The 25,485-nt window shown below is 42.2% G+C and overlaps 1 protein-coding gene across 3 annotated transcripts in view; it reads left to right on the top strand.

Annotated features, from left to right (window-relative positions):
* The window catches only part of SLIT3 (slit guidance ligand 3), a 468,211-nt gene that overhangs the window by 272,956 nt on the left and 169,770 nt on the right, over positions 1-25,485 (top strand). For all 3 annotated transcript variants that reach the window (XM_058848842.1, XM_058848841.1, XM_058848843.1), the window contains exons 8-9: positions 12,429-12,500; positions 16,850-17,013. In XM_058848842.1, coding sequence (XP_058704825.1) covers positions 12,429-12,500; positions 16,850-17,013 — 236 coding nt within the window. The remainder of the gene's footprint in view (positions 1-12,428; positions 12,501-16,849; positions 17,014-25,485) is intronic.

The following is a 25,485-nucleotide window of genomic DNA, read 5'->3' as shown; positions in this document are numbered from 1 at the left end:
TTTCTTGTTAACTGGTTCAATATTTTTGAACCAGAATTACATTTCTTACATTTCTATTTTGGGGTGAATAATCTGAACACATTGGTTTTAGTCTTTACGAGTGACAGATCACCATGCTTGGGACATCTGCATATCACTAGAAACAAATCTAAAAATGCTGTAAGACCTTCCAGAAACCTTTGTTATGATGTTCGATGTTGCTCGAATGTTTTAGAGATACCTGAGAAAATAGCGTGGGCAGTTGAAAAAGCATCAATGGCTACATAAAGTCATTGATGGAAACGACGTTGAGTTGTGCCACTAATTTTATAGAATTGCTTGTGTCCCCTTTGTCTTCTCAGCGCTTGGGTGGGGTGAGGCTTCTTGGTCTGCAAGCACCAGACTGTCGCTCGGAGTGGGGTTTCTTTGAGGGTAAAGAGCAGGGAACGCAGTGGAAGCCAGTCTGATAGCTGTGCTGGAGGGGTGAGGCAGCCCAGACTGGGCAAGGTCTGTGTTCTCCACTGGTACCTTGGGTTGTGTCTGACACCAGCAGGGCTTTGTTGGGAGAAGGGAGTGTGGGCAGCATCCCTGGTTTGTGGCTCTCAGTGCTGGACTTGGCTGCTGCGATCGATAAATTGCCGCAATGCAGCATCTCTGCGACGGCGCTTTGGAGGCCGCGAGAAGCCCCCGTTGGTGCAGGAGGCGGTTGTGGGCTGGGCGGGCTCTGGGGAGGGGGAGCCCACGCTGCAGCACCCACGCTTCCTACTGGCTCCTTGGGCAATTCCAGCGGTGTCTTAAAAGGGTTGGGTCCATCTTGTCTGCGAGACATCCCGTCTTGCCATCCGCGGGAAGGGCGCTAGGAACCAGGTGAGGCACTCCAGCCGAAACGCGTAGGACAGACCCTCCGCAATGGCAGGTATATTTTATTTTGGGTGCATGCAGAGAAACAGCCGTGTGTGGAGAACAGTTGAGTCCTTTTATTTAGCTACTGCTCGTTCTTGTAGAATATTCCTGAACAGTCGTGTTCAGGGTGCGTCATATTTTTTCTCCGTATATTTTATTTTGTGCTTTTTCACTCCGTGGACTGGAGGCAAATGGAACACTGTGAGTATTTGCTGGTCAGATTCTTACGGTTTCTTACCCGTATTGCATGAATATAAGCAGGTATTGCTGCTTCTCATGGGCAGGTGGAGTTTGGGAGAAACGAAAAAATTGGAAAGATAGGCATTTTTAAACATATTGACCTTTTTCTTGTGTGATACACACAAGCACTGTCTAATGCCTTATTAAAATGAAATCCTGATGGAAAGCAGATCCCTTTCCAGCTTTGCCAAGAAACGTAATTGCCCTTGTCTAGAAACTACGTGTAATCTTTGTTCTTTCGAAGCATTTCTTTCCTCTATAAATGTAACTTTTCCTTAACAACTGCTCATACATGCAAGTTTAAATTCACAGAATGTGTGTCTCACACATTCCCTATTTCATTCATGTGGATTTATATTAGCCTGTATTTTAGCCATAATTTCCAGCATGGCTGAATTGCAGATAGGGACATCACATACCATTAGAATATAAAATTATTCCACAAATATGTTCTCAGTCTCTTGAACTTTGGGGAGGCAATTTTGGCAGTTAAGGTGAAGTGGTCTGTCTTTAAAAGATTCACTTGTTTTCCTTCCTGTGCTGTCCAAAGCCAGGAACTGCCTGTGCGGTTCTGTGCTGCACCATGGCCATTGTCCTCTGGCTGGAGCTATGGAAGTTCTCTTCCTGCTGCTCTCTCCCAGTGGGAATGCCAATGGCCTTGGGAGCTGAGGGGCAGCTGGGACACTGAAATCAGAATGGTTGCTCTGGCCAGAGAAATAAAGGGCATTATTTTGCCTGCAGGACCTGCTGGTTCTGCTGTTAGGGGAAAATTGAACCCAGGGATTCTGGCAGCCCCCTCTCTGTGGATTCCCATTGCTGCCTCTTAGAAGGCGTTGGTAGAACCTTTTCCACTGACACTTGGCTAAGCTGCCAGCAGTGGCATGTCACTCTGGGGTGGGTGGCTCGTCCCTCTTTGTTCCCAGCGGGCAGCGCGGGCCCCGCAGGCTCCCGCAGTTCCGCAGGCGCTGCCGCATTGCGGCATTGAGGTGGCCACGGGCTGGCACAGTGACCATCCCAAGGAGACAGAGTATTGCCACAGAGCTCCGATAATAGATGCAGAAGTCCATTTTTGTCACTTTCCCTACCTCAGAAAAGGCAACTAATTTCTGTCTGCCACTGGGAATGGCTTTTCTGTTGGTGGTGTGTTGGTCAGAGGAGCATGGAAGGCTGTAAGAATAGAGGCTTTTGCCGTACGGCTGTAGCATTAAGGCTGCAGTGTACTCAGGACAGGACAAATTAAAACATGGCTTTGAAGAATGATACTGTTCTTTTCTGATCCAATGTTAATCAATTTCTTTAGAATGTCTTTTGGTGAAGTCCTGTAAGGAAATAGTAACGCTCAGCTGACTGAATGCTGAAACATTTTTCCTTGGAAATCTCCATCATTAAAGCCATCAGCCTGAACAAAAGATCAAAGTTGCTTACTCCTTTCAAATTTTTGAGTCTGTGTTAGTTTGAATGAGATTGTGTTTATAAAGCTGTTTCATCTTCAGAAAGGAGTAACCTGAAACAACTCTGTAGGCAGGGACCTGAGAAACTGTTTTATTTTGCTGAGAAGCTGATGCAACAAATTTAAGGTTTGTATAATCTGACTTCATGTTGTTAATTCTTTCTCATCTTTTCCATAAATTCACTTTGGTAGGCTTTCAGACCTCTGTATGCATTGAGAACCCAGTCCTGTTTCCATTGATTTTGTCAGGAGCAGCACAGAATCCATAAACCACAGTTCCTGACATGCATGCAGTTGAGTGACACCAAGAGCCTTGGTTGGTATGAGAGATGTCTGTATAACCTAAAAAAAAATCCCCCAAATCATCTCTACTTAACAATGAATTTATATTAAAGTGAAATAATTGCATTGTAAGTTTATTATATTAATTCATTCAACAAGAGGTTTTCACATGAATCTAGAAAACAAAATTTAGAAGCGTTTAAATAGAATGCAATTGTATTTTTGATTCCTGTGGTTTCTGGGAAAGTCTGTGCCTAAATAAATGGATTGCAGGGACTAGATTCACTCCCTGCTGAAATCAGCAATGGGATTTGCTCTGACTTCAGCAGACATTGGTCTGGGTATTATGACAATTGGACTTGTTCCCAGTGGTTCTAGGCAATAATATCAGCCCTGTAATTTGGTACCATAGAGAAACATCAGAAACACCCTAATGATGCAAAAGATTTACTCAGTGCTCGCAGAAATAGTCAAAATCAGACTTGTGGATGTAATTGGGACTTGGAGCCACAGCAGGCATTCCCAATACAGTGTACTAAAAGTTGTGTAGCCTTTGGGAAAAGACCTGAGAAAAATTTCCTGATTAAAAATTAAAAAAAAAAAAAAAAAAAAAAAAGAAAGCCAATGTTTTGTTTGCTGTTTTTGAGTTCAGAAGAAAAATTCATTGGAAAATCTTTCATTCAAAAGTAAAGCAGTGGCAGAATAATTTCATTCTGCATTCTCTTGTCTTTGCACCAATGCTTTTATATTTTAATTTAGGCTGAACGGAATTTGTATTTTCTGCCTAGAATTAAAGTGACATGTAAAAGATTGAAAAGCTGATTGAAACTTCTCTAAAAAGCTTTTTCAACTCTCACTAGGCATAGATGTTAGAAAGAACTGGGAGATGCAACTGGTACATGTATTTTATACAGCTGATAGAGGTGATTTGATTGTGTGGGAAAATAGCAATGTCTGTCTGTCCATAGAACAAGCAACTTCCTCTAGGGGAAGCAATAAGACATTTCATATAAGACCACATGAATGACATTCTTGACATCTAACAAAGTACACAATCTAAATTTGTACCCACTTTCTCTGTATAAACTTTATTATGTTTTATTTCACCTTATCCTGTTCTCTGCTTTATCTTGTTTTGGAATATTTTATTTATTTGGGTGTTGGTGTAAGTAAATTCAGGCATAATGATATGTATGTGTGTATCTAACATAAATTCATGGCTAAAGGTAACACTGGAAAGGTTTGGCCATACATCACCAAAAATCCATAATTTTGGTCATGCTTGATTTTTTTCTGACCTCTTGTCTATTTCCAGTGATTCTTAGTCCCAATCTCTTTAGCTGGATAGCTTGCCCAACATTTCCTTGCTGCAAGTCCTCCTTTTCCTTCTCCCCTGCTCTTAACCTCAGCTCTTGAGCTTGCCCATCCCAGAGACTCCAGCCAAGGACAGCAGGGAGAATTAATGCAGTAATTACAGGACTTATGTTAATATGTCCTAAAGTTATCACTGTGGGCAAATGTGAGCATCCTTGTTCTTGCCAGGTGAATAAACAGGCATTTTAAACAAAGAACCTGTTATTGTAATAACTCAGTTTCCCTAAAGCCTGATGTTTTTGAGAGGAATCTCATTCCTTCAAGGGAAAAAAAAAATCTGCCTTAAACATCTGGCCTTTATAATAAGCTTAAATAGTTAAAATCTGACAGTACATGCAAATTAAAATCAGCCACAGAATGGGAAGAACCAGACAATTGTAGCAATAAACACTGTCGGCAGTTTTGTGCATAATTCTGTGCTAAGCTTATTTTCTTTATTTTTCCCATACATTTTTAAAACGAAGACTTTCTTTCCTCTGTATCCTTGAGATACTCATATTTCTGATGTCAGCTTCCCAAGTTAACAATGCTGGAGCCTCTCACGTTGCTGTGATGAGAACATTTGTGAACACATTGTCAAAAGACTAATACTAGAACAGAAACCACAACTTGGCAACCAGTTATTTTTATTTCAGTGGCTTCTTTGTGTCACCTGGAGACTATTTAGACCATTATTCGCCTGGGCTAACGTTGTGTTTAAAAATAGCACTTGTCTGGTGCCAGCTCATTTTAGAGTTGGGTACAAATATTGAGACAAACCCCCAGCTGTTACTGCTTGTGCTGCTAATTTGAGGTGTCAGCTCGGAGCTCTGCTGCTCCATGTCAGTGAATAAGGCCCCTTGTGAGATCATTATGTTTTCTAACAGTGCCGAGTAACGGATTAATCAGTGCAGCATCAGTTGCTTTCATTATCTGCCCACATGGTAGTTGTGGGCTTTAACTTAAACAGTCTGTGGTGAGATCAGGGAGTTGAGTACAAGAGGCACTCGGGGCTCACCACAACTCAGAGGAGATGAAGTTGAGTTTTGGGCATTGACTAACAAGCAAACCTTGGATTCCTTGAAAGTTGAGGGTGACTGCACTCAGTGCTGAGTGCCAAAGCCACTTAGCTTTTTCATCAGAGGCCATTTGAAACAGTAAATATTAAATTCAATGCAAATTCCTCCTCACCTGTGGGAAAAATAGCTCTTTATAGCTGTTGAAAGTATAGCTCCTTTTGCCCTGCAATCTGAAAGTTAATTACAAACATTAATTATGGCAGCATATGAAACTCAAGTCCTGCATTTATTACTAAATATAGATTTAGATTCACTTTTTGGAATTGCTGCTGTTAGTTTTAGTGGGTGCTATATGAGGGCTGGAGGGGGTCAGAAATTGTCATCCGCTTGTCCCTCCCTGGGGCAGGCCCATTGAATCCAGTGCCGTTCCTGACAGGGATTCATTTAGTATTTTATTACAGGCTTCCCTCCTGATGGCTGCACACTTTGTAACAGCTCTTTTCTCTATTTTTCCTGTTCTAATTGTAGGAAACATTTTCCCTATATCTAATTAAAATCCCTCTTTCTGAAATGTAAACCTGTTGTTGCTTTGCTTAACCCTTGTGTGAATACAAGGAGTAGAGGATGTCTTTTTCCTTTGCAGTGGCATTTTATGTAGTTGGATGAAGGTTGAAAAGTAAGTGCTGTGAATCTGCTAACACAGAGGTCTAAGGTAATGGCACTGTTAGTGCTAAATTATGCTGCTGGTGCAGCTCCCAAATTCATGTTTCATCTCTGCATTTCAGACAGACCCTGAGATCCTCCTTTTACATCCATAAATACTAATGGTGATGTCTAATCTTGCATAGGCTCAACAGTTTGAGTCCACATGTACCCTGGGAAAAGATCTCTTCACTTTTATTTACCAACACTGCACACACAGAAATCCCCCAAAGCTTTGAGGTCTCTGGTTTCTGGCAGTGCCAGGGACAGAGTAGTGTTCTCTTCTGAGCTCCACTGGCAACTCAGGCAGAGCTGTTCAGCTTTTTTTTTGCCTCACTTCACCCTCTTCTGAGTAGAAGTAACATTATCAAAAAAGCTATTAACACGAGAGGCTTAATTATGCTTGGAGATGCTTTGGTTAAGTCTGCATGAATTTCCTGGTCTCATTTAGTGGATGTATAGTTGCACTGGGGATAGGAGCTGGGAGCCATGGCAGTGGTGGGAGAAGCAGTAATCGGGGAGTATGACAGTAATTCACTCCTGGGAGCATTCTCAGCCTGCAGACACACCATTTGTAGCTATCCATTGCATGCACATGGATAATAATCTTGCATTAGGCCCAATTACATGGTGTTATGGACACACAGCACGGGGATTACACACCCAGCCAGGAGCACCCATGACAGAGCAGTGGGGTAATTGGAGGAGACAGAAGGAAATGTTAGTTGTTAGTGCTACCACTGCTGCAGGGCCTGGCACCCTTTCAGTGTCTCATTTTCAAAACCCAGGTTTATCACAGAGGGAGATAACCCAGCACCACCTTTTCACAGTGTGTTCAGAGAGTTTTGAAAAAACAGCTGAACACTATTTAACTTAGAGTGAAGGCCACAGACACATGGAAGCCTGTGCTGCCATAGAAGGGCTTGAGTTTGTAGGATTCCTGATACCAAATCCTGTGTGTTAGAAACCTGTAAAGAATCTACACTGCCAAACACAAAAGTCATTCAAACCCAGCAATAATCCAGTACATAAGCTGTTGCCTTTGCAGATCTCTTTCTCCATTTACCAGTCAGTAAATGGGTCTGAATTTTTCTTTCTAACGGAGAATTTTACAAATGCTGTGTCCTGTGGTCAGCCAAATGTGGCACAAAATCAGACTGGTGTGGATCAGAAACCTGAATGGCCAGCACAACAGGCCTCTAGTAACTATGGGAGATTCTTATTAAGCCTTGTGGGATGGCTTAATAATTTGTTTTCCCAATTTGAATTAAGTTTAAATTAAAATTTCTCAGTTTGATTAGCTGTTTTGCTAATCAGCTGCAGTTGTGGGGTGGAAGGAATCTGTCCCTGTTACTGACAAATAGCAAAAGGCACCTTCAGCATCCAACAGGTTCTCCCCTACCCCTTTCACTTGCATCTGTTCAGGTTGAAGCAGGAAGCATCAGTGTGGATATTGTAATGTACTGATGAACACTATGAAAATGCCTTGTACTTAGAAAAATGGACATCTGCATAGGCTTTTTTTTCCTTTTGTCACTGATCAACTAGGATCCTAGAATTTTTTTAAGCTGGGATGTAGCAGATGTCATCAATTTTGTGTGTTAAACAAAAAACCCAACCCTCCTATGTATTTTCCCATGTGAAGTGTGACTGGAAAAATACTAGGACAGTCACTTTTTACTAAATAATGTTTAATGTTGCAGCTATTTCTGTTCTGTTGTGTAACATTTTCTGTCAGAGGAGATCCTTTTGGTACTAAGCCAGTTTAGAGCACGTGGATGTGTTGTCATGAAAGTATGATTTCAGATGAAGAAGTTGACAGGCATTCTGATGTTTATTATATGCTCTTAATTTTATTAATTGAATTCTAAGTAAGTGAAGCAAAATCTCTGTGTAGTCTGCAATTTACAGAATTGAGGTTAAATATTGACCTGACAGCCTGGGGTTTCTGCTCTCTGAATTAGTCCAAGGGACCTGAAAGGGTACTTAGAGTTTCTGAATTTTTACAGTAAAACATTTACACTATTAGTAGGGTTCAAAATTTAAATAGTTTCCTTTTTTTCTCAAGGCCTCTGCCATAAAAGTTGAGTGATTTCTTCTAGAATTAGGGAGTACTGTTTTTTTCTGATTCTAATCAGTCTTATACAAGGTGGAGAAAGGTGTAAGGGATAATGGATGAATATTATTGAAAAAAATACAGACATGCCATTTGTTTCTGTAGGTTATTTTAATGTATTTACATTGAGTCTGGAATTCCCAGCTCTGTGTCAGAGAGCTGCAGTGGTGTTCATGAATTTGGAGCAAGTCAGAAGAGAACAAAAATGCAACTGCATGGAATTAAATTTGCACCAGAAGTTTGAGGAAGGAGATAAGTAATTGTTTTCAAATCATGACAGGATTGCAGACTGAGCACTCTTTCCTTTAGGAAAATTCTGATTAGCAGGGGCTATAAATCAGTTTTATTCTTCAGAAGGAAGAAGGCAGCTCCACTTGTGCCCGTATCAAGTTTGGGCAGAACAGTGAGTTAGGAGAGCAGCTCCTCTGGGGCTGTAAATTGGAGTCAGTGGGACTCTGGCAGTTCACAGTGGTGGAGGATGTGCCACCTCACAGACTGCTGAGCTCATGTTATGCATCTTCCAAGTAGTCCTTGGAGGATCCTTAGGGCTGCTGCAGTCTGCTTCTGCTTACCCTGCAAGATGTGACAAGGATCACAGCCCAAGGTGGGAAGTTGGCTGGCATAAATAATATTGTCTATAAGCCCAGTTTCCTGAGTCAGCATTTTGGGTGTGAATAGTTTACAGGGAGAGGACTTCTAAATGAGAGGACAGTGCTTTTTCAAGGGACATTTTGGGTTCTGGAAGAGGTGGGAGCTGTAAGGCTGAGGACCACTCAGCAGAATATGTGTCCCCATATGATGTTGGAGGAGTCAAAAGATTCTATTTTCTCTAATTCCTATTTCTCACAGCTTCCTGGTATTTAATCTCTTTCTATAGATTTGTATTTTGGGTGGATCAGTCTGAGGCTGGGACCTTGGAGCAGCCAGCAGGCAACTGGAGCATCATTTATTTTTTCCCTTCATGAACTAAAATTGTATGTTCACCCCTGTCAGGACACATTTCTTTAAAAATCCTTGCTGGGAAGGAATCATGTGCGTGATGGGAAGCTTTGCAGGATGTCTCTAGAGCACATCTCTACCCAAACACATTCCCATCCCAGAGTTCCCACTGCCTGGGAGCTGTGAGTGCTGTGCAGCCAGAGCAGCAGGGTTAAATCCCTGCAGCTCCAGCTGGGCTGTAGTGCAGACAGTTCACTGGCAATTAGTGCCCTTTGCAGTGTTTGGCCTCCTCTGTTCTGAAATAATTGCTGTTATCATAGATGTTTTATTGCCTTCATTATGGTTAACATTTAAATATCAATGAAACAGTATCCTACTAAGTCATCTGTGCAGTAGCTGTCTGCTAGAGTTATCCCTGAAATTTGTGTTTAAGGAGAATATTAATTCAGCACTGATTTAGGATTCTTAGAAGGAGGGTTATATATTTGTCAATGAACTATGGGAAACCTTTGCTTGTTTGAAAATAAGCAAGTATTTGAAACCTTTGCAAAACCTGAGCCACTCATTTGATATCTTGTGAGCAGAAATGCTGTGTGATTGGAATAGTGCTTAGTCTGTTAAATAGAAATATTTTAAGAACTTCTAAAATATTTTTGAATCATCAAGTCAGACAGTAACCGGTGACCTTTCTGCATGCAGATGAAGTGCACTGGGAGACAGGGGTGTGTTCTCTGTCCTCAGTGCAGAAGGAAGCTCGCTGTCACAGCCTGTTCTGCCTAAATCCAATCCACATTCTTTAGAAATCAACAGAAAAATCTTTCTTGAATTCCTCTGGCCCACGTTGACTCCTGTAGTGCCATGTGTAACTGATTCAGACATAGCTATGTCTGTAATTTAATGTTTGTGAGCTGATTTAACGTGTGGCTTTTATTTATCACTGCATACCTAAAATCTTCCATCCAAGTGCATAACTCACTTTAACATAGCAGGCAGCTAAGGCAGAGGGTTGCCTCACAATTATATTTTTATGTTTACAGGAAAACAAAATGGTGATGCAATTATAAATTCAATTTCTGAGCCATGTTTGAACTTCCCAACACGTAAAGAGCAAACGTACAGATACTGAAGGGTGGGTGTGTTGATGTATATATTCATGCACTCTCAGTGGGTTTGTTCATTTTCTGAAATTATTGTTCAGGCTTGTTTTTGGCTCATTGACCACAAAAGACTTGAGTTACATCTCTGGTAAATAAGGTAATGGAGCACTAGCAATTGTATGACAGAGAGGTTCATTTTGTACCCTAGGATCTGCCTCAGTGGGATGTGAGTTGTCACTGGGACCTTAGCAGGGACTGAGAGCAGAGCTTCCAGCCCTGCAGATGAACACTGGGTGCTTGCTGCCAGCACTGCAGCCATGGCACAGCACAGCCCTGCAGGCTGGGAGGCACAGCTGGCAGAGGGGCTGGCAGCTCCAAGAGTGACTTCCAGCTCTCCTGCTGAAGTTGACAGTGTTTCCCTCTTCATCTTGCCCTTTAAATTTTTAATAGGCTGCCTTTGAGTCCTTGCATATTGACAATCTTAATCCACAGAAGCAGTGGTTTGTACACCCATTGGTCCCAATACTTGGCTGTTTCTTGTCCAATTTTTAATATCTTTAAGTTTTCCAGAGGATCTGGAATGATTACTACATGTTATAGTAGAAGTTATCATGTGCAAAGACTGACAGCTCTTATCAGCCTGGTGTGTGAATGTCTGTGACTTGACTGATACAGATCTCTGGCAGCAGATCACACATGCAGATTCCAGATTTTCAAAACTCTGCTTTTACTGACATAACTCTCTCTGCTCACAAATTTGGAAAGGAAGGGCAATTTTGCTCTGTTGGTGCAGTTTGCTGTCATGGGTATGTCAGCCCCAAGGCTGGCTCCAGATTGCCGGTGTGTCCATCTGGTGCAGCACTGTTGGAGTACCAGCTCTGATCCTGCTGAGAGAGTGCTTGGGTGCTGTCCTGCCAGGCTGCAGCACAGCAGCAGCAGCAAAACAAACTGCCAGTGTCAGAGCTGCTCCCACCCTGCTCCTGAGTGTGCCTGTGCAGGCCCAGGGTACTCTGCAACCTCCTGGCTTTGCCTGTGTGTCTTCCTGTGTGTGTGTCTTCCTGTGTACCCAAAACCCAGTCTTAATAGGGTAAAAATCTAATTATCTGTAATCTGCTGACGTTTTAGATGATGGCTCTGCCAAGGGATTTCTAGGCAGAATTGTAAAAATGGTTTTTGAATTGGCTGATGACCAAGAAAGAGAGTTAACTCCTGGAAGACTTTTTTAGAGCTTTTGATTAAATGTCCTGTATAAATACATGATATTGGAATAGTTAAGTAGTTCAGGGAAGGATGACGTGCTGTTAAATTGCTCCAGCATATGTATTTATGTATTCTTCAGCACATACATAAACACACAAAAGCACTGTCTTCTGCCAGAATGGCCCTGTGGAATTCTGTGCCCCTTGTAGGAAGCAGAGGTTGCTCCCTGCCCTGGTGCTGTGGACACCATGTGTTTCAAAAAGGCAGTGGCTGGGACATGGAGTGGTCACCAGCCCTGTCCATTCTCCTGACAAACTGGGCTATTGTATTTGCAGATTTGGTGCACTTACAGCATGGCAATTATGCCCTGTTGAAGTGCTTTCCATTTCCTGTGCCATCTTGATAAACTTTATAGCTTCTAATTTGCTGGAGAGTCATTGATATAATTAGGAGCTACACAAATGGGAGCAGCACACTCAGTTGATGGTAATCTCAGTTCATTCTTCCTGAGAAGCTCTAAGGGGGTCCCCCCAGCAGCTGAGATTTTCTCTTTAGGCTCTGTTTTGACAGAGCAGCAGCAATCTTGCCGTGCCTGGGTCAGGACATGCTTTATTGCAGGCTGCTCCACTCCCCATATATTTTTTCCTGAGGAAAGGGAGGAGAGGGAGCCCATCCATCCGTGTGTTTCCGAGGAGCAATGGGAGCTGTCTGTCCGTGTCAGCGGGCTGTGCTAACAAGCTTGTGAGAGCCAACAGCTCTCTTTGGTCACAGTACTTCAAAATCCTTCAAATTGCCTTTAAAAGCTGTGCCCAAGTCTGATGTCCCCCCACTCAGGCTGCTCTGGGTTTTCAAACAAAGTGGCAGCTGAACAGACAGGTCTGGATCTGTTGCAGTAGATGATAAAAACTCATCCTCTATACCCCTGGTTACCCAGGCGTGGTAAACAGTGACCTCCAGCCATCCTGGTGCTGTTGGGTGCTCTCCCTGAGCATTCCTGTCATGGTATGTCACAAATTGTCACAGCTGTCAGGGAGCGTGTCTTGCTGCTTGCCAAGCATTTTAACTGGTTGTTTCTGTAAATGGTGTGTTGGTGAAGAGATGCAAATAATTGATCAATATATTATTCTCTTTTTTTTCTCTCCTAACAGCACCCTCAACAACAACAACATCACCCGCATTCCTGTTACCAGCTTCAATCACATGCCAAAGATCAGGACTCTGTGAGTAGGATCTTCTCATATTGTAACACAATCCTGATGCTGTAAGCCAACTTTTTGGTTATTTGTCATCTGTGATAATCTCATTTCAGTCCCTCAGGCTGCCTCAGGGGCCTGGGTGGCTGCAGGGCTGGGGAGCCCAGGGATGGTTGTGAAGGGGGCTGGTGCCCACAGAGCCCTGGGAGCCACTGTTGTGGATATGCCCAGTATTCAGTAAGAGACAGTTTTATCAAGATTTTGAATTTACCCAGAAAATAAACTGGCTTTTTCCCCCCACCCACCCATGGGAAAATCCATAATGTGAAATGCTGGAGCATGAGCAAGATCATAAAAGCTGCTCAGATGGATCAAATTATTGAATTTTGTTCATATCCTGTGTTTAAATCTCATTTATTCTTTTCAAATTCAAAATACTAATTTCTGAAACAAGGAATTTTAAACATGAAAAAAGCATCTTTCCAGATACTTTCTGAAACAAAATGTCACTTATTCTGTGATGGATATTTTTGTATAAAAGCTTCTCTTATATCAAATCCATTTGTTTTTGAGCTGCATGCCATTGCACTGGAAAAGCTCTGTTCTTTAGTAGATCAAAATACAAAGACTGTGAAATTAAACTAAGCATTTGTATAATTTAGCCATAGCCTACCAAAACCATTTCCTTAAGTAAATTATTTCTTTAAATTCCTATAGGGAATGCACAGCTTCAGGAAAAGTCATGTCTAAACAAAGCATCCCTGGTTTTCCTCCCCATTGTCAAACTCATCCAAGATGTATTTAATTCTAAAGGTAAAGAAAGGGAAATAGTAGCTAGCCTGAAAATTTTCTGTGCCACTGAAAAAATACAATACTTCAAGGATGCTATGCATGCATGTGTAAAATAATATTAAATAAATTAACAGAACTGAAGAAAAATGGCTCTTACGTCAATCTCTGTAAGATAACCTCTGACTTAAATTTGCATTCTTCATCAAATGATGACATTATTAGATCTTAATGTAAGTAATTAAATGGAAATTAGATGTTTGTCTTTTAGAAGAGAATGGCTAAAGAAGATAAAGGTATAGAGTTAAGGTTCCTGGAGCTTTTCCTTTTCTTATTCTGTCACAGTGGTCCAGAAAATTTGCCTGGCTTTTCCAGATTAGCCAGTCTTGTCTGTTAGGAGAGCTGAGTGCCTTCAGTGCCTTCTGCCATTTTCCTTTTAGTTTAATTTCAGAGATGGCTTTGTATATAGCTCCCTGGAGACTTACACTGACTAATCCCCCTCTGCTGTAATTAAGGGGAAAAAAAAGAAAAGAAAAAAAGGGAAGGAAGTCATAAATAGGATTTATAAAGGGAAGCTTTTCTATTGAATTCTGAGAGACACGTTTTATAGAACATGAATGCTGCCCCACTCTAAAAGGATTTGCTGGAAATTTAATTTAGGGTCCATGGATAAAAGGGCAACTTTAGCAAACTTTCATTTGTATTCATTCACCTGATGTTCTGTAAAGTCAGTTTCATCAATATCAAATGACAGGTTTCAGTCTCCAAAGACTGCCAGATAATACACGGTACCTCAGCAGGTCAACATAGGAATTTTTATAAAGATACTGTTTGGGGGAAGATGTTAATATTCTCTTGTTGGAAATGGATCATGAATAGTCTTCCTCAGTTTGGTGAGTCTACTGTTTTCTTCACAAATGGGCATCAATGTGTCCACCTTTTCAAACAGCCTCACACTTAGATGTGGTTTTTTTGGAAGTTTTTATAGGAGATCCATGATCTCAATGTTCCTTAAGCAGGGAAGAGCCCTTTTTCCAATCAGCTGAGGCCCAGTGCAGTGTGGACAGTGTTTTCCTTTCTGTCTCTTCTACACTCTGGTGAGATCCATTAGCAGGACATTTGGGGATGCTCCTGCTGCAGCTACTTGTGCTCTGATGGTTCTGTGAATAAACAGCTTTTCTTCATGGCCCTCAAAACAATCTGCCTATTGTAGAATGGAGAAGAAAATATAAAAAGTATATTAACCTTCAGCATGAACACTCAGGGGGAAAGAAGAGAAAGGGTAAAATGCCAGGAGGTTTTAAAGCATTTGAAGCATGGAAGAATTCTTTACTAAAATCAGCTCTTCTGTGCTAAGATTTTTTTAGTTAACTGTCTTTTCTGTTCTTAAGTTTCATTGATTTTTAGCCTTGATTGGAGGTGACAGGAATTAGTTTTTATTGATCTGCTTTACTTTGCTTGAAACAGTTTTATTTATGATAAAGCATGTTCCCTCTACCTATTTGCTTAATGGTAAGTGTCCTGTTGTCTCTGCATCTGTGAATTACTGCTGAGACAGGTAATTACATTATTTCTTCTAATTTTTTTATTTAAAGATAAACTGAAAATGTGTGAAAGCACTTCAGTGTTTTTTGTGTTCCCAGGGAATTGGTTCATAATGTTTTGAAGTACTGTGAAAACTCTTCTTGAGGCTGTATTTATTAATATAATTATAAAAAATATATTCTGATAGGCTGCTTTGGTAAGATAGGGTCCCTAAATGATCTCCTCTCCAAAGCAAACCATGGAGTAGCTGTGCCAAAAGACTTGAGATGATGACAAGGAGGGCTCTGCTGAGGCAGAGCTGGTTGTTTGCACTACTGAAACAGGAATCCCCAAAACTCAGATAAATCAATTTAGTGAGGGGAAAAAAAAACCAATTCACAGAACTGGAAAAGTGCCTAACCCTAACCCTTTTTGTGAAATTGTGCTTTTCTCACTCATGCCTGCACACAGGGGGTGCAGGGAATGGCATGGGATGAGCTGTTCCAGGAGGAAGGTGATCCTGAGTATCATTGTTGATTGTTGTGGTGGGAAGGATGAGACTCTGAGGACTTAAATGAAACACTGACTCTTAATCTTAGGTTACAACAAATCCTTACTCAGGATGATTTCTGGGCAGATGATATTTATGTATTTATTTGTTCTTCAGTAAAAAGGCAGATTAATGCTTCATAACAGCCAAACATTTTGCTAGAAATCTAATTTACTGCAGCTTCAATTAAAGAGCTTCACAATCCCTAAACTCAAGGTCTTCTAGACATCCTTGTAGAACAATTACATTTTACAGTACTCCCAGGAGATTAGTGCTTTCCATCTCTACAGGATAAACTCTCAGTTCCAGATTTGTGGGGTTTATTTTTCTTTATTGTGGCTGTCCACCCCAGACATACAAATCTGGGGACTGTCAGCCTGGGCGCCACAGCTGAGCTGAGCTGCTGCTGTGCTGTAAGGACAGCTCAGAGACAGACATTTCATTTCTTTGGAGGATGGATAGGGCTAAATCTGGTGCACACCAATTGTGTGCCTGTAATATTAGTGAATAATGCTTTGTCGGACCATTTCTGACAGGATTTTTAATCTGGTTCATCATTTCATTTGGTGCAACACTGCAAATGCATGAGTCATTACAGGAATCATATAATTAATCTCCTGGACTTTTGTTTTGACCTAAAGTTTGGTAGCTATTTAAATGACCAGATTTGTTCCCTGAACCCATCATCATTTTGCAGATGTGATAATGGTTCGGCAAGTCTGTGGTGCCAGGCATGGAGCAGGCTGGGCATGGAGCTGTCCATGAGTAGATCTTTCATGAGCTGAAAATTCCACTCTAGATCCTTTATGCTTGTGTTAAATTGCTACAGGAAAAACAGCATTAATGAACTTGTACAGGCAACACAGGAACAGAAGGGGTATCAGTAGCCTCTGAAGTTTTATTTTGCCTGTCTTTTCCCAGAGTATTCTGAGTTGAAGGGATCCATAAGAGTGATCAAGTCCAAATCTTCAATGAGTGGCCTATGCAGGGATCAGACCCACAACCTTGGTGTTATTCCCACCATGCTCCACCCAGCTGAGCTCATGTGGACAGGTTCTCTCTCTCCACTTCTCCCCAAAGGATAAAGAAGAGGGGAGAATCACTCATCATCCTGTTCTTCATCCTGGTCCTCATGTTTAACAGGCCATTCACTCAGAGATATCGCATCCATGGAGTTCTTTCTGATACGAAATCACAGACAAAGTGATGATACGTGGATTATCTTAAATTTGGCATATTTTTATGTCTAGAATGGCCAGCTGTAGGTGGCTCATTATTGAACTTAATTTTTTGAAAACATTACAAATAACAGCACAAATTTTTATCTGACCTTTGTATAATATCCCATGGCAATGAGGACAGTCAAGCCCTGACTCATCTCTGAGCAAGAACCTACAGTGACCCCGCTGAAACGGCAGCAGAGAGCGGGGCAGGCTCACGGTTGATGGCTCTCTTTGTGGGTTTTGTTTAAAAAGCCCCCAGTAACTGTGGGTTTGCTGTGTGTGTTTTGCAGGCGGCTCCACTCCAACTTCCTGCACTGTGACTGCCACCTGGCCTGGCTGTCGGACTGGCTGCGCCAGCGCCGCACCATCGGCCAGTTCACCTTCTGCCTGGCGCCCGTCGGCCTGCGCGGCTTCCTCGTGGCTGAGGTGCAGAAGAAGGACTTTGTCTGCTCTGGTAATGGTGCCATTCCTCCTTTATCTATCTCATATCGCTGTTCCCGTCAAAAAAACAACGTGGAAAATGGCTGTGTCGCGTTTGAATGCAAACAACAGCAATCATGTTTGTTTTTGTCGTCGCTAAACTGTGTGGGAGGAGATCAAATTGTTGGTTTTTTCAGCTTTGTGAGAATTATTGGATTCCAGTTAACATTTCGGTTCTCAAATTACTTCTTCTGCTTTAACATTGCCAATGATATCAACATAAGAAATCAATTAAGTGTGGATAATTTGGTATTTCTCAAGGGAAGAGCTCTACAGCTGACTGGAATACAAAAGAAAGGAAATAGAAAATGCAAATCTGAGTCTTTTGACAAATGATTGGGCTTCAGAACCTGAGGAGCAGATTTTATCCCAGGGAGTGAAGTAGGGATTCTTAGGGAGCCAGTGCACTTCGCTGTTGTACAAGTTTCCACGCTGATAAATGGGGCTGATGATACTCACAAATCATGTGTCTGTATGTTGGGCCTATTCATCAAGTCTCTGGAACTGCACTTGGCTCTTGTAGGATAGAAATACATTTTCCTAAAAGGAGGAAAATAAAGAACAAAAGAAAAAAAGTGGAAAAAGAAATCTCTGAGTTGGGTTGAAAGGAAGGATGTGGTGGAGGAGCAGCATGGCAGTGTGTATGCTGTGGAAAAAAAAGATACCAGACGTAAGTTTGGAGGTAGTTTTGCAGCCCCAGTGGTGACACAGGGGCTTGTTACAGAGATTATGTGAGTCTGAATCTCGACAGACTGTGAGTCTTGTACTGTTTTGTTCCTTATCTCTCTCACCCTGTGAGCCCCAAAGCTTTATCCCATGGGTACATGGATTGGCAGATGGAAATACGGTAGAACTGCTCGTGCCAGAAATGTTTCAGGAATGCCTTTTTTTTTTTCTATCATTCCATTTACATGTGACAAAGTAAAAGAAATGGTTGAGAAAGGTGAAAAGTCTGATCCCATTTAACCATGGTTAATTAATGCCCAGTCCAAAGGTGTGCAGAAGTGTTATGTAAGTGGAAAATGAAGTTGTGCATAGTGCTCGTTGAGATGTGATATTTCAGAGTGCTGAGCAGCTTTGCTTCTACACTGTAATGATGATAGGCAGAATATCTGATAGGTTGCATCAAAAGTTTAACTAAAGAAAAAGTTTAGAAATGTGACAGTCTTGGGAGAAGAAGGATAAAAAAAAAACAGATAAATGAATGAAGCTATTAGCAGAAGCTAATTTTACCAAAGAGGCAACCACAGCTTTTTTGTATTTTTTTTTCCCTCTCATGAAATGAAGTTTCAGATGGAGCATGAGTTCAGCTATTTGGATTTATGATACAGTGAAGTGGAGGAAAATGAGTTGCTTAAGTCAGGAGAAGAGACAATAATTGCTGAATGAGAAATGTAATGTGAACAGAACTCATTTAAATGGGGTTGTCTGTGCAGACTATGACTTCCAAAAGTGACAAGGTTTTTAACAGTTCCCTGTTGGACCAAGAGGATATAGGCGTTCTCTCAAGATTTGCCTGCTTTTGAAAAAAATACAAAAAGCATGAAAATTTTCAGTGAGACAGTCCATCAACTGTATCCTTGTAACTCTCATTTGGGAAATGAAATGAAATGTACTGAGAAAGAAATTCATTTGGAGAGCTCATTTTAGTGGTGGATTTAGCTGAGAACTCAGCTTAGTACATACTAGTTTGATAAAAACCTACATGGACAGCTAGTTTAAAGAGGATATAAATCTTCCCTTCTCCCCATTACAGTTCTTACACCTGATTTTACAGCATAATTTGTTAATGTGTGACTATGAAGTCAAACTAGGACAGGCGGTGAAGAGCGAACTGAACTTGTTCCTCTGCAAAGGAATTTTATACGAGTTAAGGTTATGTGAATTACTGTAACCAGCCTCAGGCTGGCAGGGAGAGCCACCTTTGCATCCCAGTTAGGAAGAGCTGAAATATAAACTGGTGAACTGCTCTGTTGAGTATAGGCTTAGAATCTCGAGCACTTGTGTTTTTATGGCAGTGGGAATACCACAGGAGCAAAAGAACCTTCAGCTTTTCCTTCACTGTGAAATGGGCTTCATCAGAGCATTCCAGTTCAAAACTGGTGCTGCTGGATGCTTCAGAGGAGAAAGAGTAGAATCATAATTTGGGCAAAGAAGAAACACAACACTGAAAAACTGACTCCTCTTTATTCTTTGAACCCAGTGCAGAGATAGTGATGTTTTATAATTTTATGAGAAACACTTCTTTGGAAGCAGATTTTGAATGCTACATGCCAAGTGGGAAAAGAAGAACTGAAACAATGATAGAGAAGAGCCATAAAGAGAACCCAAATTGCTTGAAGTGTCCTGCACCATGGTATTTGCATTAGGTGCAAAGTCTCTCCAGATCATGTGGCTGAAGTCAGAGTTATGTGCAGATCCATTGAGGTAAACTGAGTCATACCTGTGTAACCTGGGTGTCAGTCTTTCAAAAATGTTGTTCATCTTGTTCTTAAAAATTACAAAAAAGCTGATTAAAATGGTGTTTGTAGGTCACCTGTGAGCAGTGGAGAAGCTATTCCAGGTTTCTCTTGTTTGAGCATTTGGCTCAGAGCTGGAGGTGAAGGTGCAGAATTCAATAGGGCAGAATTGCCTGGAGATAGGTTTGCAAATATGTCTGGTTGGATTTGTGTTACTCAGGAGGGGAAGGGTCAGGGACAGAGTGGGGATGGTCTCCTCACCATCAGCCAAGTGCTGCTGGCACTCCTGTCACCCACCAGGGCCTTCTGGCTGGCTCCTTCAGCAAGCTGTCCCCTCCTTGCAGGAGAATCTCTCCTCCAGAGCCACCTCTGACAGAGCAGCTTTCCTGGGCCTTTGCCTCCAAGGCCATCTGTTCCCAGAGAAATCGCCAAACAGCCTCTTCCTCCTGCACTGTTGGTTCTGGAGCTCTGGGATGCCTTTGGTGAGGGAGTCTCCTGCAAGGTGGGATGTGTAGAAGGGGAAATTCTGTGGCACCAGAGGATGACCCCCTTGTTGATGTGCTGCACAAAGATAGCGGGGTGTATTTCACATGGATAGGGGCTGTATTTCACATGGATAGGGGCTGTATTTCACATGGATCCCAGGGTGTATTTCACATGGATAAGGGCTGTATTCCACATGGATCCCAGGGTGTATTTCACATGGATAAGGGCTGTATTCCACATGGATACCAGGGTGTATTTCACATGGATAGGGGCTGTATTTCACATGGATCCCAGGGTGTATTTCACATGGATAAGGGGTGTATTCCACATGGATACCAGGGTGTATTTCACATGGATAGGGGCTGTATTTCACATGGATACCAGGGTGTATTTCACATGAATAAGGGGTGTATTTCACATGGATAGGGGCTGTATTTCACATGGATAAGGGGTGTATTTCACATGGATAGGGGCTGTATGTTGCATGGATACCAGGGTGTATTTCACATGGATAGGGGCTGTATTTCACATGGATAGGGGCTGTATGTTGCATGGATACCAGGGTGTATTTCACATGGATAGGGGCTGTATTTCACATGGATAAGGGGTGCATTTCACATGGATAAGGGCTGTATTTCACATGGATAAGGGGTGTATTTCACATGGATAAGGGGTGTATTTCACATGGGTAAGGGCTGTATTTCACATGGATAAGAGGTGTATTTCACATGGATAAGGGCTGTATTTCACATGGATAAGGGGTGTATTTCACATGGATAAGGGCTGTATTTCACATGGATAGGGGCTGTATGTTGCATGGATACCAGGGTGTATTTCACACAGGTAGCATGATCTCTTTCACGTAGGTAGCAGGATATATTTATCCTCTCCCCACCATAGCTTTGCCATTCACTGCCATGCTGCTGGGATGAGCAAACAGTGCACTAAGCAAAGACAGTGTCAGTTGAAATGCTGCCTGTATTCTGGTTTTGGTAGATGTTTATTTTTATATTCCCTTAGGTAGCAGAGAAGCATCTGGGGGTGCTGGCTTATGCTCAGTACCTTTTAGAGCCTTCCCATATTTTCCTGGGTCAAACCCAGCTTCCTTCTTGTGCTCAGATGTTTCATTGTTGGACTGGCTTCTCCTTCTCTGTCTGTGTCTCTCAAACACATTCCCTCTCTCTCTCTGCCTATTTGTCTGTCTCTTGTCCTCCTCTGACCTCCTTGTGATAGTAATTTTATTTCATTTTCCTCTCATATAAATTTTATTATGGCTCTTTGAATTTTCTTCTACCTGCTCCTTACATATGGAAATTGAAATTAGTTTACATATTGATCAGTTATGTCAAGTTATCATGTGTTTTCTCACATGCAACAGCTGTAAAGCTTTGCAAACAAAGCAGTGGGTTCATGAATTTCTGCCATCAGCAGCATTTTGGTCTTTTCAGGGCTCTCTGTGCAGAAGCCACTGACCCCATTTGGAATGTTTTTTTTTTGTTGATGATGGTTTTCCTAAGTATATAAGTGAGAATAGCTGTGCATCTAAACAGGAGCATTGTGTCTCGTGCTGTGATCTGTAGCATACTTCAGCTGCTGGCCAGATTTGTTCTAGTTTTGACCAGTAGCTTGACAATGGACAGTGTTTACACTGGAGTATGAAGATTGGGTAAGATTTCTTATGCTAGACCAGATAATATTTCTAAGAGTTGATGAAATTTGTAACTCTAAAATATGTGATTTTTAGTACTTTTCTAAGATAGTTTTTTTTTTAATAATAAAACATGCATTGTAGGAGAAGGAAACTGGATCCATACAATGTTATCTTTATATATTAGAAGCCATATTTTTTGACTCTTGATCCTTAGCTCCCACTCTGAGAGTCTCAAAGAATGTAAAGAAAATCAAGATGCATAATTTGTGTTAAATTTTAGTCTGAAATTGACTCAGGAGAGAAATTATTACCATAGCCAAGTGTTTTCTGGCTAAGTAAACTGATAGTGATTTTGAGAAAACACTGGATTGACCCAAATCTCGGTTGAAGATCTAGATTTTCTGATTGGTGTGGTGAGACTGCAGCTGAGGTGTAATAAAGAAGAAAGTATCTTAGCTTTTTTCATGCAGACTGGCAGCCCTAATAAGGAGGCAGATTTATTTGTTTGGGTGAGGTCAAGCAGTCTTCAAACATAGCTGTTACTCTGGCCAGACCACAGAGCTCAGGAGATTGTCTTGCTCCATTTCTTGGTAACTTCATAGCATCTTGCTGAGGAGACAACCAACACCGAGTAGCTAATAAAATAGCACTCTCCAGGCTGAGAATGTTCCTGGGAGCATTCAGGAGATGCCAAAGGAAAGGTGCATGGGGATGGGAACTCCCCCATTGCTCCTGGCTAAAACCCCCTGGTGTGTGTGCTTAGGCACCAGTGAGACAGGAGGCACTGCCAGCACTGGGGATTGGTGCTCCTGCAAGATAAACGGGCAGGGACTGGGTTTTGCTGGGATGCAGGTTTTGCTGGGGATGCAGGTTGGTTTTGCTGGGGATGCAGGTTGGTTTTGCTGGGTGGGGATGAGGTTGGTTTGGGTAGTGATGCAGGTTGGTTTTGCTGGGGATGCAGGTTGGTTTTGCTGGGGATGCAGGTTGGTCTGGGTAGTGATGCAGGTTGGTTTTGCTGGGGATGCAGGTTGGTTTTGCTGGGGATGCAGGTTGGTTTGGGTAGTGATGCAGCTTCGTTTTGCTGGGGATGCAGGTTGGTTTGGGTAGTGATGCAGGTTGGTTTTGCTGGGGATGCAGGTTGGTTTTGCTGGGGATGCAGGTTGGTTTTGCTGGGGATGCAGGTTGGTTTGGGTAGTGATGCAGGTTGGTTTTGGTAGTGATGCAGGTTGGTTTTGGTAGTGATGCAGGTTGGTTTTGCTGGGGATGCAGGTTGGTTTGGGTAGTGAAGCAGGTTGGTTTTGCTGGGGATGCAGGTTGGTTTTGCTGGGGATGAGGTTGGTTTTGCTGGGGATGCAGCTTGGTTTTGCTGGGGATGCAGGTTGGTTTTGCTGGGGATGAGGTTGGTTTTGCTGGGGATGCAGGTTGGTTTTGCTGGGGATGCAGGTTTTGCTGGTGCAGGGCAGTGGCTCCTGAGGAGGATTCCTCTCGGTGCAGTCCATCCCAGTTCATGCAGATGAGCTGCCAATGGCCCTTGTTTTTAAAGAGCTGGATAAGCAGTCTGGGAGGAGGAGGAGACCTTTGTGTATGTGTTTGAATGGTTACTTCCTGCTTGTGGGACATCCTCATTGTACAGCTGTTTTATTACTTCTAGAAGGGACCTTAACCACTTCATCTAACTGTGACCCCTTTCCAAAAGACTGGCCTTGGAGTCATCTTAGATGGTGGCAACTCTTTTCTCACCGTTCTTGCTTTATGTGACCATCCACAGACCCAGTAAGTGCTCTTACAATGGAGTCTAGTCAGGATTTAAAGTGTTTATGACTGAAAGGCTTTTGGTAAAAATTACAATTTAAATTTGATCTTGGGAAATTTTTGTGGAACGCTGGTGGAATTTTTACCTCCTGTTATAATTTGCTACCACAAACTTGCAGTAACATTTATTCTGAAGAAACATTTCAGTACTGTGCATTTGTTAGTTGCTCCTCAAAGGAAATTGTATAGGAAATTTGGAGAGATACTAATCACTATTTATCAGTTTGTTTATTTTCAGTTTCCATGAAGTTTCTTATTACAAATCTAAATTTACTCTAGCACTAGCAGTGATGATGTTTCATACTGTAGGAATTTGCTTCTTGACTTGCTTAGTATGTAAGATTTCACATATGGTGTTTTTCATTTGGGGCACCATCTTGTGAATCTGAAGGATAAATATGTATTTATTACAGCACTTAATATTTCTTTAAAGACCAAAGCTGAAAATTGGCTTTTAATTACAGTAAATTTAGTTTTATTACTGAAAATGATGTCTTACCTTTCAGTATAATTAGCCTTTTTTTCTGGAACTCTCTTTTCCCCAGAGCAGTATGTATAGCCCTTTAATGCTTATTTAATGATGGCAGGTTGGGGTATAATTATTCAGCCACTGAGCTTTTGAACTGTTGCTGTAAAAATAATAACATGATTAGCTTTTATGTTAATGTCCAAAGCTGGTAGTTTGTTTTATGAGTAGTTATGTTGGTAGTATTTTGGTACAGAAAAAAAATGCTTTGTGGCAGTACCACAGCTGTGCTTGGAGCCGTTTCACAGAGTGCAGTTGTGGTAAATACAGAGGAACAGGGCTGACTTTGAGTGTGTGCAGAAGCCTTTGCATGCAATCTATAGACTTTTTCTGTTTAATACATGTATGTGATGGGCAACTCATTTATTGATACACAATTCATAAGAGTAATGAAAGCAAGCGTAGAGCTGCTTATAAAATAACTCCAGAAATTAATAGCGGGCAAAATGCAAAGTTGCATACAGTCAACACCAGGTTTGTGTGACTTTCTGCTTTATTGACAGTGAAATTAGTGATGTTATGTAGTGGCATAACACCTATGGTGGGTTGGCTGCTCACAGTCCCCCTCCTTACAGCACTGAGGTGAAACCAGGATCTGCTCCAGCACCTCCTTGCATCTCATTCTCTGACTTGGCTGCTCCCAGGGCTGTTTCTCACAGCTTTTTCCTCACTCCCCGCTGCCTGGCATCTCTCTGCCCTTTCTCAGGTGCAGTCTGACAGAGGTCCCAGGGGCTGCACAGTCCCTGCACAGGCAGGCTCAGCTGTGGAAGCAGCCAGAACCGCCCTGGCCTCTTCCACAGCAGCTTCCCTGGCAGAGCTGGACACCAACACCCTGAATCCAAACTGAAGGGATCTCCTGGCTCGTTAAATTTACCCCTTGGATTGGCAGGCTAACATGTTTAGCTCTGAAGATCTGTAAGAATTCTATTCTATAATTTCCAGACACCTTACAGAGCTTGAATGTACCAGGGGCCTCTTGCAAAAGACGTGAGGCAGCAACCCCAGCCTTTCCCAGGAAACATCTTTATTTTCCCTGCCTGCCTTAGCATGTTCCAAATGCCAAAGAATCTGGTCCATGGAATCCCAAGGCAGCCCAGAGAAGGGAATGGTGCCTCACTCTTCAGTTCTTGCCCACTGACCTGGAAAAGAGCATTTCCTCCCTCCAGATCTGTCGATGGGGAAGCTCATGACCAGGCTGGAGCCCTTGGATGTCATTATCAGGAGACATGTCCCACTGTGTTTGCCATCTCTGAGTGGCTGTGTCAATCTGTAATGCCTCTGGCTGGAGTGAATCCCACCCTCCTCCTCCTCCTCCTCCTCCTCTTCCTCCTGAAGAGAGCAGCTTTTGTGCCAGGGCAGGGACAGCCCTGTGCTCACTGCAGCAGGATGCAGACAGCGGGGCAGAGGCAAAGACAAACATGCAAGCAAACAAAATCATGTAGTATTTAAAACTCCTTTTAAAACAGCAGTAAATCAAAGCCCAGGGACTGAATAGTCTTAAACTATATCTAT

Source organism: Poecile atricapillus, chromosome 13, assembly GCF_030490865.1.
Source record: "Poecile atricapillus isolate bPoeAtr1 chromosome 13, bPoeAtr1.hap1, whole genome shotgun sequence".
Taxonomy (NCBI): Eukaryota; Metazoa; Chordata; class Aves; order Passeriformes; family Paridae; genus Poecile; species Poecile atricapillus.
Note: the sequence above shows the minus strand (reverse complement) of the source record. Positions and strands in the feature narration are given on the sequence as shown.